This window comes from Anguilla anguilla, chromosome 2, assembly GCF_013347855.1.
Source record: "Anguilla anguilla isolate fAngAng1 chromosome 2, fAngAng1.pri, whole genome shotgun sequence".
NCBI classification, from domain to species: Eukaryota; Metazoa; Chordata; class Actinopteri; order Anguilliformes; family Anguillidae; genus Anguilla; species Anguilla anguilla.
In genome coordinates, this window is record NC_049202.1 from 54,690,411 (window position 1) to 54,703,812 (window position 13,402).

Sequence of the window (13,402 nt, forward strand, 5' to 3'; positions counted from 1 at the left end):
GTCACTCATCGGGTGTGCTAATTATAAATTCCTGTAACAGGGGGCTATTTCTTTCCCACTCAACACTTGGAGCGCCCAGATGATTCTATGTCAACACAGCAAGCAAATTAGCTCTACACATTTAACATTAAACACTTAACATTAAACACTTCCCTGCACTTGGACCGGTACTTCTCTCTAGGGTTTTCGTCATACTTGTTCCTGGTTATGGTTATACACTTTGTTGTACGTCGCTCTGGATAAGAACGTCTGCCAAATGCCTGTAATGTAATGTTAACTAACTGAAAAAGTCAAAAAAGTTGATGAATACAATTAATTTCTTTAACAAATGTTAAGCACCATTTCAATGTCCCCAAAGGACACTACATGTAGATGGTGACCATCTGTCCCTAATCTCCAAATATGAAGCCCTCTCCATTACCTCCCTGGGTACCAACGCTCTCGTTTTTTATGGCAACTTAGAGGTGGCATAATTGTAACAGCTGTTACATTTATACAGACAGGTACATCATGTTTTTTTTTTTTTTTTTTGGTCACCTAGCAAGCAATCCCGCTAAAATTCACTCGGAAAACTTATGAAGGACAGATGGCTGCATAAAATGATATATGATTTCATTTATATTCGAAATTGACTTCCGAAACAGTTTTTTTTTAATTATTTTTTATTTATTTTATTTTTTTACTTATACCTCGTTAAAAACAATTAGGAAATATTTACTACTAAGGTTGTCGAATTGCTCCGTACTTTTGGTCTGAATCGCGCGTGTACAAACCTGAAGTAGGTACAGTAGTATACAAAAAGTTATTGACCGTGTTACATTTATGATGCGTTACATACGGACTCTTCCCTGCATACTCCCAAAAACAACAAGGGAAAACAAAAACAAACACAATTAAGAAAACGATTTTAAAAAACAATGCAATTTGTGAATAAATTGTTTAGAACGTGAAGTTGTGTGTTTTCCTCTCAATAAAAAAACGCATAGTTCACTGTGGCCTTTAACAGAGTAACATATGGTGCGTTTAATGATCCGAATCCGTTCTTTTTTTTTTTTTTTTCAGACGACTTGCAACCAGATATTTTCCGGTGGAACTTGTCATGTTCTTGTGATTAATCGCGTTCCAAATGTTGTGAGACACATGTGTATTATTCATTTTAAAACATTTCGAACAATAATTATCCATTCAGGTACAAGTCACATTGACTTCTTTTAGAAGACTTTGATCTGCAGTCAACACGATGTTACAGTCGCTTAGAAACCGTTTAAAATAGGTAAAACTTGCCTTTGAGCTACGAATGGATCAATTTGGCTACTTTTATGCCATGATTAATTATCCTGAAGAAGAATATCGTTCATGTGGTACTGCTAGTACATCAACAAGAAGAGATAGACCGTTTATCTAAATTGCAGGGTTTTAATCACAGCCCTGCAATTTAGGTGGATAACGACATAAATATTTCCTGTCTATAGTTATCTTTCTCTCAGACATTCCTTTGAACATTTGTGGATGGCGGAATCCACACTGTAATTCTATCTGTTTAATACACGTACCACGGTTTGCCAAATATAGACAATTCACCACGGAACTTAGGGCTGTGGTTGCAGCAATGTGTTATTGTGAAGACACTCCATCGATTGAATTTCTTATTTGCCCTTTGGCAGTTTTGCCATATGTAATGTGTCTTCACAAGGAAGGCTAATTATTGATGACTGAGTGGAGAGATTGGGTCACTTCCTGATGCTGAACCGGGTACAATTATGGTAAGATTTTAAAAATTAAATTACTATACGCAATAATTTTCATTCACAACAATAACAACAGCTATTTTTCAATATTAAGACAACTAGCGAAAGTAAAACAAAGACTCGCCGACAAACAATGCTCTGTGAACAGCTGTTTTGATTTTAATGCAGTCTTAACTGTTAGTGCCTGGGATCCGGGAGATGGAGGACAAAGAGGTAAAAACTTCACATTTACAAACCATTACAGAGCTTACAACAGCAAGTTCTACAGTAATATGTTAGATCAGCGCTACACATTTACGCAGCTAAACAGCCATTTATAACATTGGGAAATTAAGGGTAACTTACTGTGATCTATAGTTTTCTTTTCTACGAATCCTGCTGCAGGGAGTGATATGCTGAAGAAAGGGGTAATTAAATATGGTCGTCGAAAAAAGAAAAAGGGGGAAAAGAGCATAAAACCGGAACTTTTTTCCTGAGTCAAGGGTGGAAATGCTAACTGCGAGCCTGGTTTACAGCGAAACATGGTCTCTTTAATTCATCGTTGTTAATTGATGGGACAATTCAAAATTTGTTTCGAATATACAACCAGTTTTACATGTTAAACCATCACTAGGGGTTATGCGGATATTTCCTTATAGAGCGAATTTTGATGCACTTTTCTTGTTCAGAGCATCGCACTCATTAGTCCGAAATGCCTGTTGACATTAACCCGGTTACTTACACTTTGCACTCCGAACACCAGGGTGTTGCCCCGACGTCCCTAGAGCCAAAACATTGGCCACGTGGAGAGTTCGCTGCTTCTGAAAAAAGCTACTACGAAATCAGAAAGGAACACTTTCAGACTTTTGATGGGCGTGTGACCGGTTCTGAACGTCGACGTGTTTGTATTTTAACCATGACCTCATAGATACCGCTTCCAAATGATTACGGTATGCGAGTGTTAGCTGTTGTGGCTACCTCTGAAATTATGTGGAATGACACCCGTTTTTGCGGGTATGGTATGAATGCTAGTTACATTCAGTTATTATTGTTATTTGTACAAATTGTTCAATACTTTAACAAACTTTATAATGCTATCAAAAGAGCAACTGGGCGCACATATATTGACTGTTCCTTTATAGTGATCATATAGGAACACATAATGAATGGCACGTGCGCAAAATATTGTGATTTCAATATTCAGGGGGGATACTTTAACGTTATTTGGTATTTACGTACACTGTTTTAATTAGCCTTGCACACCATGTGATACTCATTATATTCCCTGCCTTTACTGTCTTTATTGACTGAAGTGTTATTTATTACTCCAACACAGTGATGGCCCAAGATGTCCTTGGAGGCAGATGAAAATTGCTTGCTGGTTTCCCAGGAACCAAGAACATCCTGCATCTTTCAGTCAGCTGAAGAGAGGGAGCAGATACCAGGGATGGGAGAAGACAGGTAAGTCTTCTTCAACTGAAATTTAGAGTCATGTCCTTGGGTCTGCATGATATGTCAACACCCAGGAAAGTGCCATAGTCATACCAGGTTCTCTAGAAAGCTTTTCCCTAATCTTCTACTTATCAGTGAACAATAGGTTTCATCAAAATGTTCTACCATCATCCAAAACATAATTTTCAATTTTTCATACAAATGGCTTTAGTGAGATTTAAGACTTCTTTAATAACTCCCAGAAATCCAAGATAAATATCTAGTCATGCATCACCCTTGTGAGTGCTGGACATTAGTAGTGGTTGAGATGAAATGTTTGTGGAAATCACTATACTGATGGAATCCGTTGTTAGTACATGCAACAAAAGGAAATATACAGCGAACTTCACACCCCAGTCACGACCAAACCTGCATGTTTACACGTGAATCTGAATAGATATGATCATACTGTAGCAGAAGTCTCAGTAATTTTATTGAACCCAGGATTGCTATAAACTGTACACCCAGTGGTCACTTTATTAGGTATACTTATCTAGTACCGTGTAGGACCCCCTTCTGCCTGAAGAAAGCCCAGAATCTTTGCAGCATGGACACAAAATGCTGGAAGCATTCTTTAGGGATTTTGGTCCATTCTGACTCGATAGCATCATGCAGTTCCAGCAGATTTTTCAGCCACACATTCATACTGTGGCCTAATGTGTGCCAAGAAAACATTCCCAATATCATTACACCACCACTAGCCTGCACCATTTACACACGACAGGATGGATCTATTGATTTTCTGACCCTGCCATCTGTATGCTGCAGCAGGACTTGAGATTTGTTAGACCAGACAATGGTTTTCCTATCTTCAATCATCCATTTTTGGTGGTCTCATCACATGCCCACTGTAGGCTCATCTTCCTGTTCTTAGCTGACAGCAGTGGAACCTTTCTGTTAGCTTTATCAAACCTGCCCACTCTCCTGTGACCTCTCTCATTAACAAGGTGTTTTCATCCACAGAACTGCCGCCCACTGGATGTTTTCTGTTTATTACACAATTCTTTGTAAAATCTAGACTGTTGTGTGTGAAAGTCACAGGAAGGCTGCTGTTTCTAAGATGCTGGAACCACCATGTCTGGCACAAACAATCACACCATGGTCAAAGAAACTTTGATCTTGTGTCTTGCCCATTCTAATGTTTGGTCGAGCATCAACTTCAGTATGCATGCTTGTATATTGAGTTCTGGCTGCATGATTCGCAGTCTGGAGGAGCAGGCTATATATGTTAACAAGCAGGTGTACGTAATACATGTCTGACTTTCATCAAGAAAGGCATTCAGTGCTAGAAGTTCTTTATCAATAGAAGTTAAAGTTGAACCAAATGGGTGAAGTTCTGAAATCTCAGATTCTGCTGGTCTGTGGAATTAATGGCTGTACATAAAGCAGAGCCATATGTTGCCAAAAGAGACAAGTAGCTAAAAATGTCAACTTTCACATCACCACTCTTGCCTGCCAAAAGGCATAGCTAATCAGATGGTAATGAGCTGATCAAATGTGGTAAAATGAAGCAAAAATGGAAAAGACATAATGTTGGCTATTGTGGCTAGCTAACTACTGGCACGTTACATCTTTTGAATGTTAGTTCTAACTTGCATTCATGCTACCCTTTACTCAGTAATATTACTAAACATTTAATCGCAAGCTTTCATCCATTTCCTTGTTTATGGATTAGTAGCTAATAAGAGATAGGTATGAAGCAAATATGAGGTATGCAGTTAACAGTGTAAGATTAACATGATTGCAGTGATGTGTGAGCCTATGTTTTGGGTAGTTAGTGAGTTGTTGGTCAGCATGCCAAGTATTCTGTGATATGATGGCTAGCTACGTCATGCACAGGTACTGAATGCATCAGATTACAGAATTTAGTCTCCTCTGGTGCTACCCAAATGTTTCGCTTTCATTTGATTGAATGTGCTTATTTTGTGTACATGTTTAGAGTCAAAAAGTATGCAACTTGAAATATGCTCATCAATCAACGCTTACTGTGGGTAGCCAGAGATACCAAATTTTCAGTTTGGGTTAATGCAAATTTAGGCATGTAAATGCAAACTCTGTCTACCCCATATGTTTCACGGATTAACATGCTGTGTAGGATCCAGGATTTACATGGCTTTCAATATCAAATGCAAGTTTCTGTTTTTTCTTAGCAAACACAATTTAGCAAGTTCAGTAATAACCAGAATAAACTTTCTAAATGGTGTGTGTGAATAAAAAAGTAAGGCTGGCATTGATTTCTAAATTAAAGATTAATGAATGCAGGCCATACCTGCACAGCCAAACTCATTACCTTAAACCATGGTTATTAATGTTTATTATGTAATGCCATGATATCAATGGTAAATGCACACTCATCCTGTACCTAGTGTCCTTCAAAATTGCTCAAACCGTGATAAAGATTAACAAAAAGACTATGAAATGAATAATACATGCACTGTGCTATATTTTAATTCTCAAACATGTGGAAAATATTCTACTTCAATTCTACTAATATTCTACTAATGATTATTCAATGAAATCAACCAAAACAACTGTTTTGTAAAATTATATTTGGATTAAAGTGATATGGCCTGCTCCACTGCATGTATTGCACTGTAAATAAATTAATTTAGGGATTGAATACTCCCAATAATTTCAGTGTTGGTTAAACGTGTTTGAAAACCAGCCTGATGACATCAAAGCCTATGTCATCAGCTAGCAAATGCAGCACAGTTCACTGTGTTTTTAACTGTGTTTTGCAGTGTTCTGGAAATGCTGAGCTACTCCAAATTTACAGACCTGGAGACGTGGCTGTGTATGCCCTCCACGCTGCTGCCCAGGAGTTTGGAATCACCACGTGCGGCCTCCCCAACATTTGCACACCGTGAAGCACCAGATGTGGAAAATCAAACCAGGTATCCGCTGGAGAATGTTGTGAGTTAGTCAGGCATTTTTGGAATGGGGAAATTTAAATGGAAAATATATACTGGAATAATATATACAGAATGTTAGAGGTGAAAGCCTGGCAGTCCATAGAGTGCAGTTTCTAGAGGATTAAAGGGAACTGTTATTCATTTTTGAAAAACACAGTATTCACAGGATAATTCCGTTTTTATGTGGCCTTGATGCTTGATGGTGATCCCATTTCAGCGCGATGTGCTTGATCTATGTCAAAGTAAACAGCAAACTAGGGTGTACCCACATCACATGCCACTGGTAGTGTCATATTACCATACATATGAAATATGTATCTGGGTGGAGACATAATCTCTCCCTTAGAGAACCAAGGTTACAGGAGTGTAACTGAACGTTCATAAAGGAGACAACAGAAAATTTGTGTGATTCTCAACTTCTTTCAAAGCAAGCAACTTTTGTTGTACCATCATGGCTAGTATCATAGTAGCATGCAACTAATATTAATGTGGATTCTGGCTTATTTTTGCTCAGAAAATCTGACAGTACTGGCTGAAACTTTGAGTGTTTTCATCTAGAGCTACAACTAAAGCATTTAACATCATGCAGGTTACCTCCATTAACAGGCCATGGTAGATGGTCTCAAACCATCATGCTCACATTTCTATGTGGTTGACAAATCCCGACTTTTAAAATCTGAGCTCCTGAATGCACATGTATATTTCTTATATAAAATGGCGCTGACATATTTATTTGTTGGAAAATTGAGTTTTTCTGCTGGGAGAATTTTCCTTGTTGGTATATTATTAGCAGCACAGTGTTTTCAAATTCACAGAATGCTGAAACATATCTGTGAAATTTGGAATTAATATCATACATGTGCACAATTGACGTGACACCAAGAGGCCTGAGTCAAAACATATATAACATCAGATTCCATGCCCATAGAAAACCCTTCTAGACCCCCGGCTGCTTTAATCTTATTATATCTCTACAGCTCTGGGCCTTATCCAGTTCAATAGTGGACTAGCTTTACATTTCAAATAAATAGCTGTGATGTCTCTTTGCCCTATACAAGCCCTCAAGCACCGCTGCCTCTGTAGCAGAGTTTTAATTGAGCCGAGTAGACACAGAACACCGGCTTCGCACAGTTTTTTTCTGTTCTTGTCACAGCACTGTTTAGTGATGACGGCTAATACAGCTCTAAATGAATAAGGTGGAACAGTTGGAGGAATCAGCATTACCAGAAGTAACATGACCCTCATAGCCACAGCAGCCTGAGGGCACAAAGAAGCACATAGATTTCAACTGTGTCTATGACATATAATTATATTATGACAGAATTAGAAGGAATTATACCCTTAAGGCCTTTCAGATTTTACAGGATCCTGTACAAATATTATGACAGTCTTTCAGGAGAGTCATTGGCAGTGTACTGTGCCAAATTCAATGTTGTTAAACTTTTGAAATGTTCAACCAGTCTGCCAATGGAGAAGCTGACTTAAATGAGTAATGATGCAATGACTTATCTGTAACTGGCACTAGGGTGTGACATCTGATATGACTTGACCCACGCTGCCTGCAAATATATATATAGGTCAAAGTTGTTAAAATACGTATATGTGCATTGCTGTTTTTATTACGAGGAGTATTAATGAAAGCAAGGTGCATTTTAGGGGAGCACAGAGCCAATAGTACAGTACCCAGCATTCCAAAATACCCTTTTTCTGGATCAGTGGGGGAAGTGCTGTTCATTGACAATTAGCCCAGGCACTAGTTTAAGGGCTTTGTTACTTCAGGTCAGTGATTAGGCATTTATGTGTACTCCAGACTGCTGATTCATAGGGATGAATGAGCATTCTATTATAAATCAGAATTTCAATTTTACATCTACCCACAATTGTCCCAGCTGGTCAAGTCACTGAATCTGCATATGAAAAGCATTGATTTTTTTAATGGAGTGTATGGCTTATTTTTTTGAATAGTAGGCAGACATGCAAGCAAATGTATTTAACAGTAATTCTTTGGAATTTTTGGTTTAACGTATTTGGAATGTTATTTTGTACACATGGTTTTTTTTCTCAATCAAATCCATTTATGTCTGTTCCCTTTTAAGTGTTCCCTTTGCATATCTTCAGTGATGTTGAGCACTCTGCTTTTGCTTATTTGTATTTACGTGGAAATACAAAAAAACATCTGCAAGAAACAAATGTGACTAAATGTGTTCAGTCTGATGTTGGTCTGCCATACAGAACCTCTGATTGATTTGATCAGTGTCTAAATGTAATCAACTTCATTCTCATGAAAGTGGCTTAATATTGGCTATCACTAGGTAAATCACAGAAAGAAATATTTTATTGTTTAGAAGACCAAAAACATTGTTGTTTTATTATTTCCCATGTTCAATAGTTCAATAGTCACCAATTATAATGCAGTGTTGCAGAAGCTCATGGAAATGGTAAGGAGGCTGGAGGACAATCGACATTTTAGAAACAAATTCAAAAGGACCTAAAAAAACAGAAATACCTCATGGGAACAGTCTGTTCTGGTCAAGCCAGCATTCCTGCTGTGTCTTCACCAGGAGCTATGATAGATCTAGTACAGTGCCATGTGGAGGTGGGATAACCAGGGGCACTGCCACTTATGCCCGCCAGACACTTTTATGCTCATGACAGCTGCAGTAAGGTGGCGTTAATGATTTCAATGGTTCTTTACTCTGACAAAGCTTCCCAAGTCCTTGTTTATTTTCTTTTAGAATATTATCTTGTTTAGTATTTATTTTTCATACTGTGTTCTTTTGTGTGCCTTATGAAGCCATTACAGGAAAATGATACAAGACCATTGATGTCTGACTGATCATAAAAAACGTTTTGTTCTTCAAGACTTAATGCCTCCAGGTCTTTTTTATACAGGATGTGGATGTTTTGAACTTAGTTACCATGTCTCACATTTTACATTTCATTTGATTGGAGCTTTTCATCCTCTGAGGTACTGAATTACTCTGGTTGAAAGAAGGGCGGGTAAATTTGTTCTGCTTCACATTAGACAACAAAAAAACTATTTAAGAAACTCTTGGCTGGCACATCCAACAAAAATACTCTGCCGTTGACTGCTCCCAGAGGTCCTGGATCAAATCCTGAAATTGCTGTGGTGCTAAGGGATGGGAGGGTTTCAGTTGGCAGGGCTTTCCCCACCTTATTACATACTGATGACTCCTCTGGTTAATCAGGAAGCTGCGGTCTGCCCCTGCCACCTGTATAAAAAGTGGAAGCTAATATGCTTCTGAGGTGAACTTACCTGAACTGAGATTACAGCAGTATAACAGCCCTGAAAATGGGCAAAATCTGTGTTTACAATTTGCTGTGTACTGTGCATTATGTCTTTAGCATACATTTATCAGTGACTTTAGGCATTACAGTGTGCAACAGTCATTTTCTGTACTATTAATTATATTGTATGGGATTCAGATTTGGCCATTTTTTCTGTGCTAGATGCTTGTAACTTGAATCCATGTAATATGGCATATTTGTACCACATCAAGGCATATGCAGTGAATCCGCTGATTCAAAAGCTTGCTTAAATATATACTGTGCATTTCTACTTTCTCAGTCACAATGGCAAAACAATCCGTAACGATTTTTGAATTAGTCATGACCATGGGAAAGTGTTTCAGATGTCCACTAGAGGTCACTATTAGAACAGTAACAAAAGTCTTTATCACCAGGGGAAAATAATTGCTATTTAGTGTTCATGGTGATGAACTTGTGGAAGCCATGATGCCCCACTGTATAAATATAGAACCATAATCACATAAGAACCAATGTTCTCATAACCATAATTGTTTGGTTTTTTTACTTGGGCTTTTTCATTTTTTATTTTAAATTATGTATAGCTTGGGACACCTTTTCCAAGAGTTTACAGTACTTATTTGAAGAATGGATCTGCAGGAATATTAAACATTGCCTGATAGTACCAATGTAATGAATGGAGAACAAGATGCAGGGAAGAGGCCAATAAAAGCATAGGATATTCAGCTGAATAACAGCACTAATTAGACAGTAAATTTCCCATAAGAAATGAATGAAGAAACTTGTATTCTGGCACATGCTTTTTTGCAATATGTTGAGAATAAAAGGGTTGTGAGTATCTAACTGTGATGGCAAAAGTGCACATATTAACAGATCTGACAGTGGTTCATGCTCCAAATAATTGACGGATTTTAGGGTAAAATTAATTCCATGTATTTAAATTTGTATGTATGTCACCTATGATATTGTGGTAGTTGCATGTATCAAATATTGCTTGATTCATTTAGCTAAACTTAATTTCTAATATTTTTGCAATTCTGTCATGTTTGGTGAAACCTGTCTTCTGTTTTGGCATTGCAAAACAATTCTGTGCAAGATCTCATAGAAGTCATAGATAATGACATGGGAGCATGAGGAAAATGAAACATGAAAATGGCTATGTATGTTTTATTTTAAGATAAAGTTTAAAAGATAGTGTTGACATGCCAAATATCCTGATTGACAGATGGCAGGTATGCAGAATATGTATATATGGCTCTTAGGTTTTCAAGAGTATCCTGTCCAATGTTTAGGAAAGCTATCTTTAAAAGTATGGAATTACGCATAGCATGTTCTGGATGATTTTATATTCTGCAGATTGTTTTTGAATGGATTTTTCCTAAGAGAATTAAAGAAAAGCACATAGCTGCCCTGTTTTCCATGGGTGGTGAGCCTTCTTTTCATTCACTTTGCATATGTATTAAAAATTATAAAATATATGAAATTACATATTATTTATAAGTGTCTTTATATTTAATTGCTAGTAACTTTTTAATATTATCATCTCCCTAAAACATTGGAGTGAGAGTTTTTTTCTGGAGCAGTGCAACAACTTTTATAACAAATTTGCTTGGTTGACAAGTTTGTGATGTCATCAACACTGCGATGTGTGCATAGGCTTATTGATGTGATTCCAAGACTTTCTGCAAATGTAGTTAGTGTACTGTATGTAGATAATCGGCGTTGTTGATGTAGTCAATAAATCCACAACCAGCAGTGCAGGAACATGACCCTGACCTCTGCAAACCATTAATAGCAGGTGCATAACAACTGAAATGTGCCCTATCACTGCCAATATCTCTAGTTAAATGCTCTGGGTATTGTCGGACATGACAGTATTCTCTCTGCATGTGTCAGCAGTGCCCTTTTGGACTGAACTAATAGAAATAATAGAGCCCTCTCCTGCTGCAGAATTAATAATCCAGTACAAGCATATACTTAACGAGGAGCTCAATAGCTTGCTCTGAATACACTGTGATGCAATGGTGAACGCCTGCGCTATAGAATGTAGAAACGTGCAGTCTTCCATCGGTTGCTGGATTTAATATTTTCACAGTTGTATGTCACAGTGTGCTGAAGGTATTGCAGTGTTCCAAGTTTAGACGTCATAGATCCTGCTGCTGTCTTGGCTGTTGTAGCGCTACTTCCAAAAAATGTAGTGCATCTTTTCGATTCAAGGGAAGCCGTGTTCAAAATTTTTATTGAATTAATGGGTTGCTATGGTTTCACACCACAGAGCTTTCAAATCAATGAATCCCACCCACTTTCAAATGCTTGTGAAAATTTCTATGTATGAGGTTTAGAAGCTCTTCTATTTTATAGCTTTATTTATAATTCTATTTATAATAATTTGTAATTGTAACAAACTCATTCTTGTGTTTGCCGACCTGTTTAATTTGTACATTTGAGCCAACTTAGCAGTATTTTTAATGTTGAACATTAAAAACTCTCGAGTTTATAGTTTTTAGCAGAGCTCCTGCATTTTTTAAATTATTTGGCCACATTAGACAATATTCTTTGCTGAGTACCTCCCATATCTGCACACCACACAACTCTGATTAGATTAAGTATTTTGTCTGACAAGTCTGTTGAGCTAATTGTAAGCGTCAGCTTAACGAACAGTAATGGCCCTCATGTGGAGAAAAAGCATATTGTCTTGGGGCTACTGGAGATAGAATATAGCTGTATGTGCCTGTCTAGGGCGGTTGCGGGCCAGGTCCCTATTCCAGTTGCACTTGCGATTACAGCCTAACTGACGCCGGCCTTGTCGTTAGGGTTGTTTACTCAAGCAGCGACAGACTGTTCACATGATGCATTTACACAATAATGGCCCATCACACGGGGAATGCTTTAGAATTCACTGTTGGAGGCATCGGTCCTTCACAGGCATGGAAACGGCTCTGTGTGTGTGTGCTTTTACGCTTTGCCGACCAAGCCATAAATGTTTACTCTGTCTGGATGCCCTGCTGTCTTCACAGGTGACTGGGAGGGTGGTTTGGGTACACTGTTGCCACCCGTGTTAAATTATCCCCCACTTGGAACGGGATTGCGACTTTTACAGCCGGAGATATTTTTCTGGGCTTAGGGTTGGGTGTTTTCCTTTCATTTTATTGATAACAAAGGAGAAAGCACGTAATAGTTGCATTTGATTAAGAGGGCTAGAGGAATTCCCATAGAGATTTTGCATGTGGGCTCAGCACACAGTCTCACTGACTCTCACAGTTCAGGTCCTTACTTCTGTCACAAGAACTGCGTTGGCCTGTCTCAATAGTTTGTGATTATGAGAAATAAACGTGGTGAATCATTGATGGAAATTTGCATGATAATGTTTTGATACATAAATCTAATCTCATTTTACACTTCTGTCTGTTTTGGAGCAGTGATTTTCACCCATAAAGATCTGGCTTTGAAGTGTCAGTGCTTACAGTGTATGATTTCAGTAACTATTATAAAAAAGATTTGGTTTATTTCATTTGAAAGTGCCCGTTATTACAGATTTTTTTTTTAAATCTGTGATTCTGTATGTATGCAAATACTGCAGTTGCTAATATTCAAGAGCATTTTCTCAGAAATATACAAAAAACAATCATCCATTTGTAATAATGCCCTTTGTACCATTGCAGTACATATTCTAATAGCTTGCTGGCTAACATGTTACAGCTAAATGAAGGCTAACAGTGATGTGCTACTCTCCTGGAGGCTCTTAGTCAAAATTGTCAGATAGGACTGAGCCTGAGACATTGTCCACCGGGTTGCAGAAAAAACATACTTGTCAATATAGCATCCTGACGTCAGGTTGCCATCAGTTACCATAATAGAGTTGTGTATCTAAACGTAGTACTCCCATTCAGACTACACTGATTGTTCCATCTTCCCACTTGCTACCATGCGTCAGGGTACTTTATTCAGAACCTTCATTCCTGGCTGAAAAGATGCTGCTGTTCT

The 13,402-nt window shown here is 37.9% G+C and overlaps 1 protein-coding gene across 1 annotated transcript in view; it reads left to right on the top strand.

Annotated features, from left to right (window-relative positions):
* The first annotated feature begins 1,467 nt into the window (after nt 1–1,467).
* Nucleotides 1,468–13,402, top strand: part of ankfn1 (ankyrin repeat and fibronectin type III domain containing 1) — a 128,362-nt gene continuing 116,427 nt past the window's right edge. Inside the window, exons 1-3 of the mRNA XM_035407236.1 lie at nt 1,468–1,763; nt 3,064–3,188; nt 5,960–6,112. Coding sequence (XP_035263127.1) covers nt 3,076–3,188; nt 5,960–6,112 — 266 coding nt within the window. The 5' untranslated portion in view covers nt 1,468–1,763; nt 3,064–3,075. The remainder of the gene's footprint in view (nt 1,764–3,063; nt 3,189–5,959; nt 6,113–13,402) is intronic.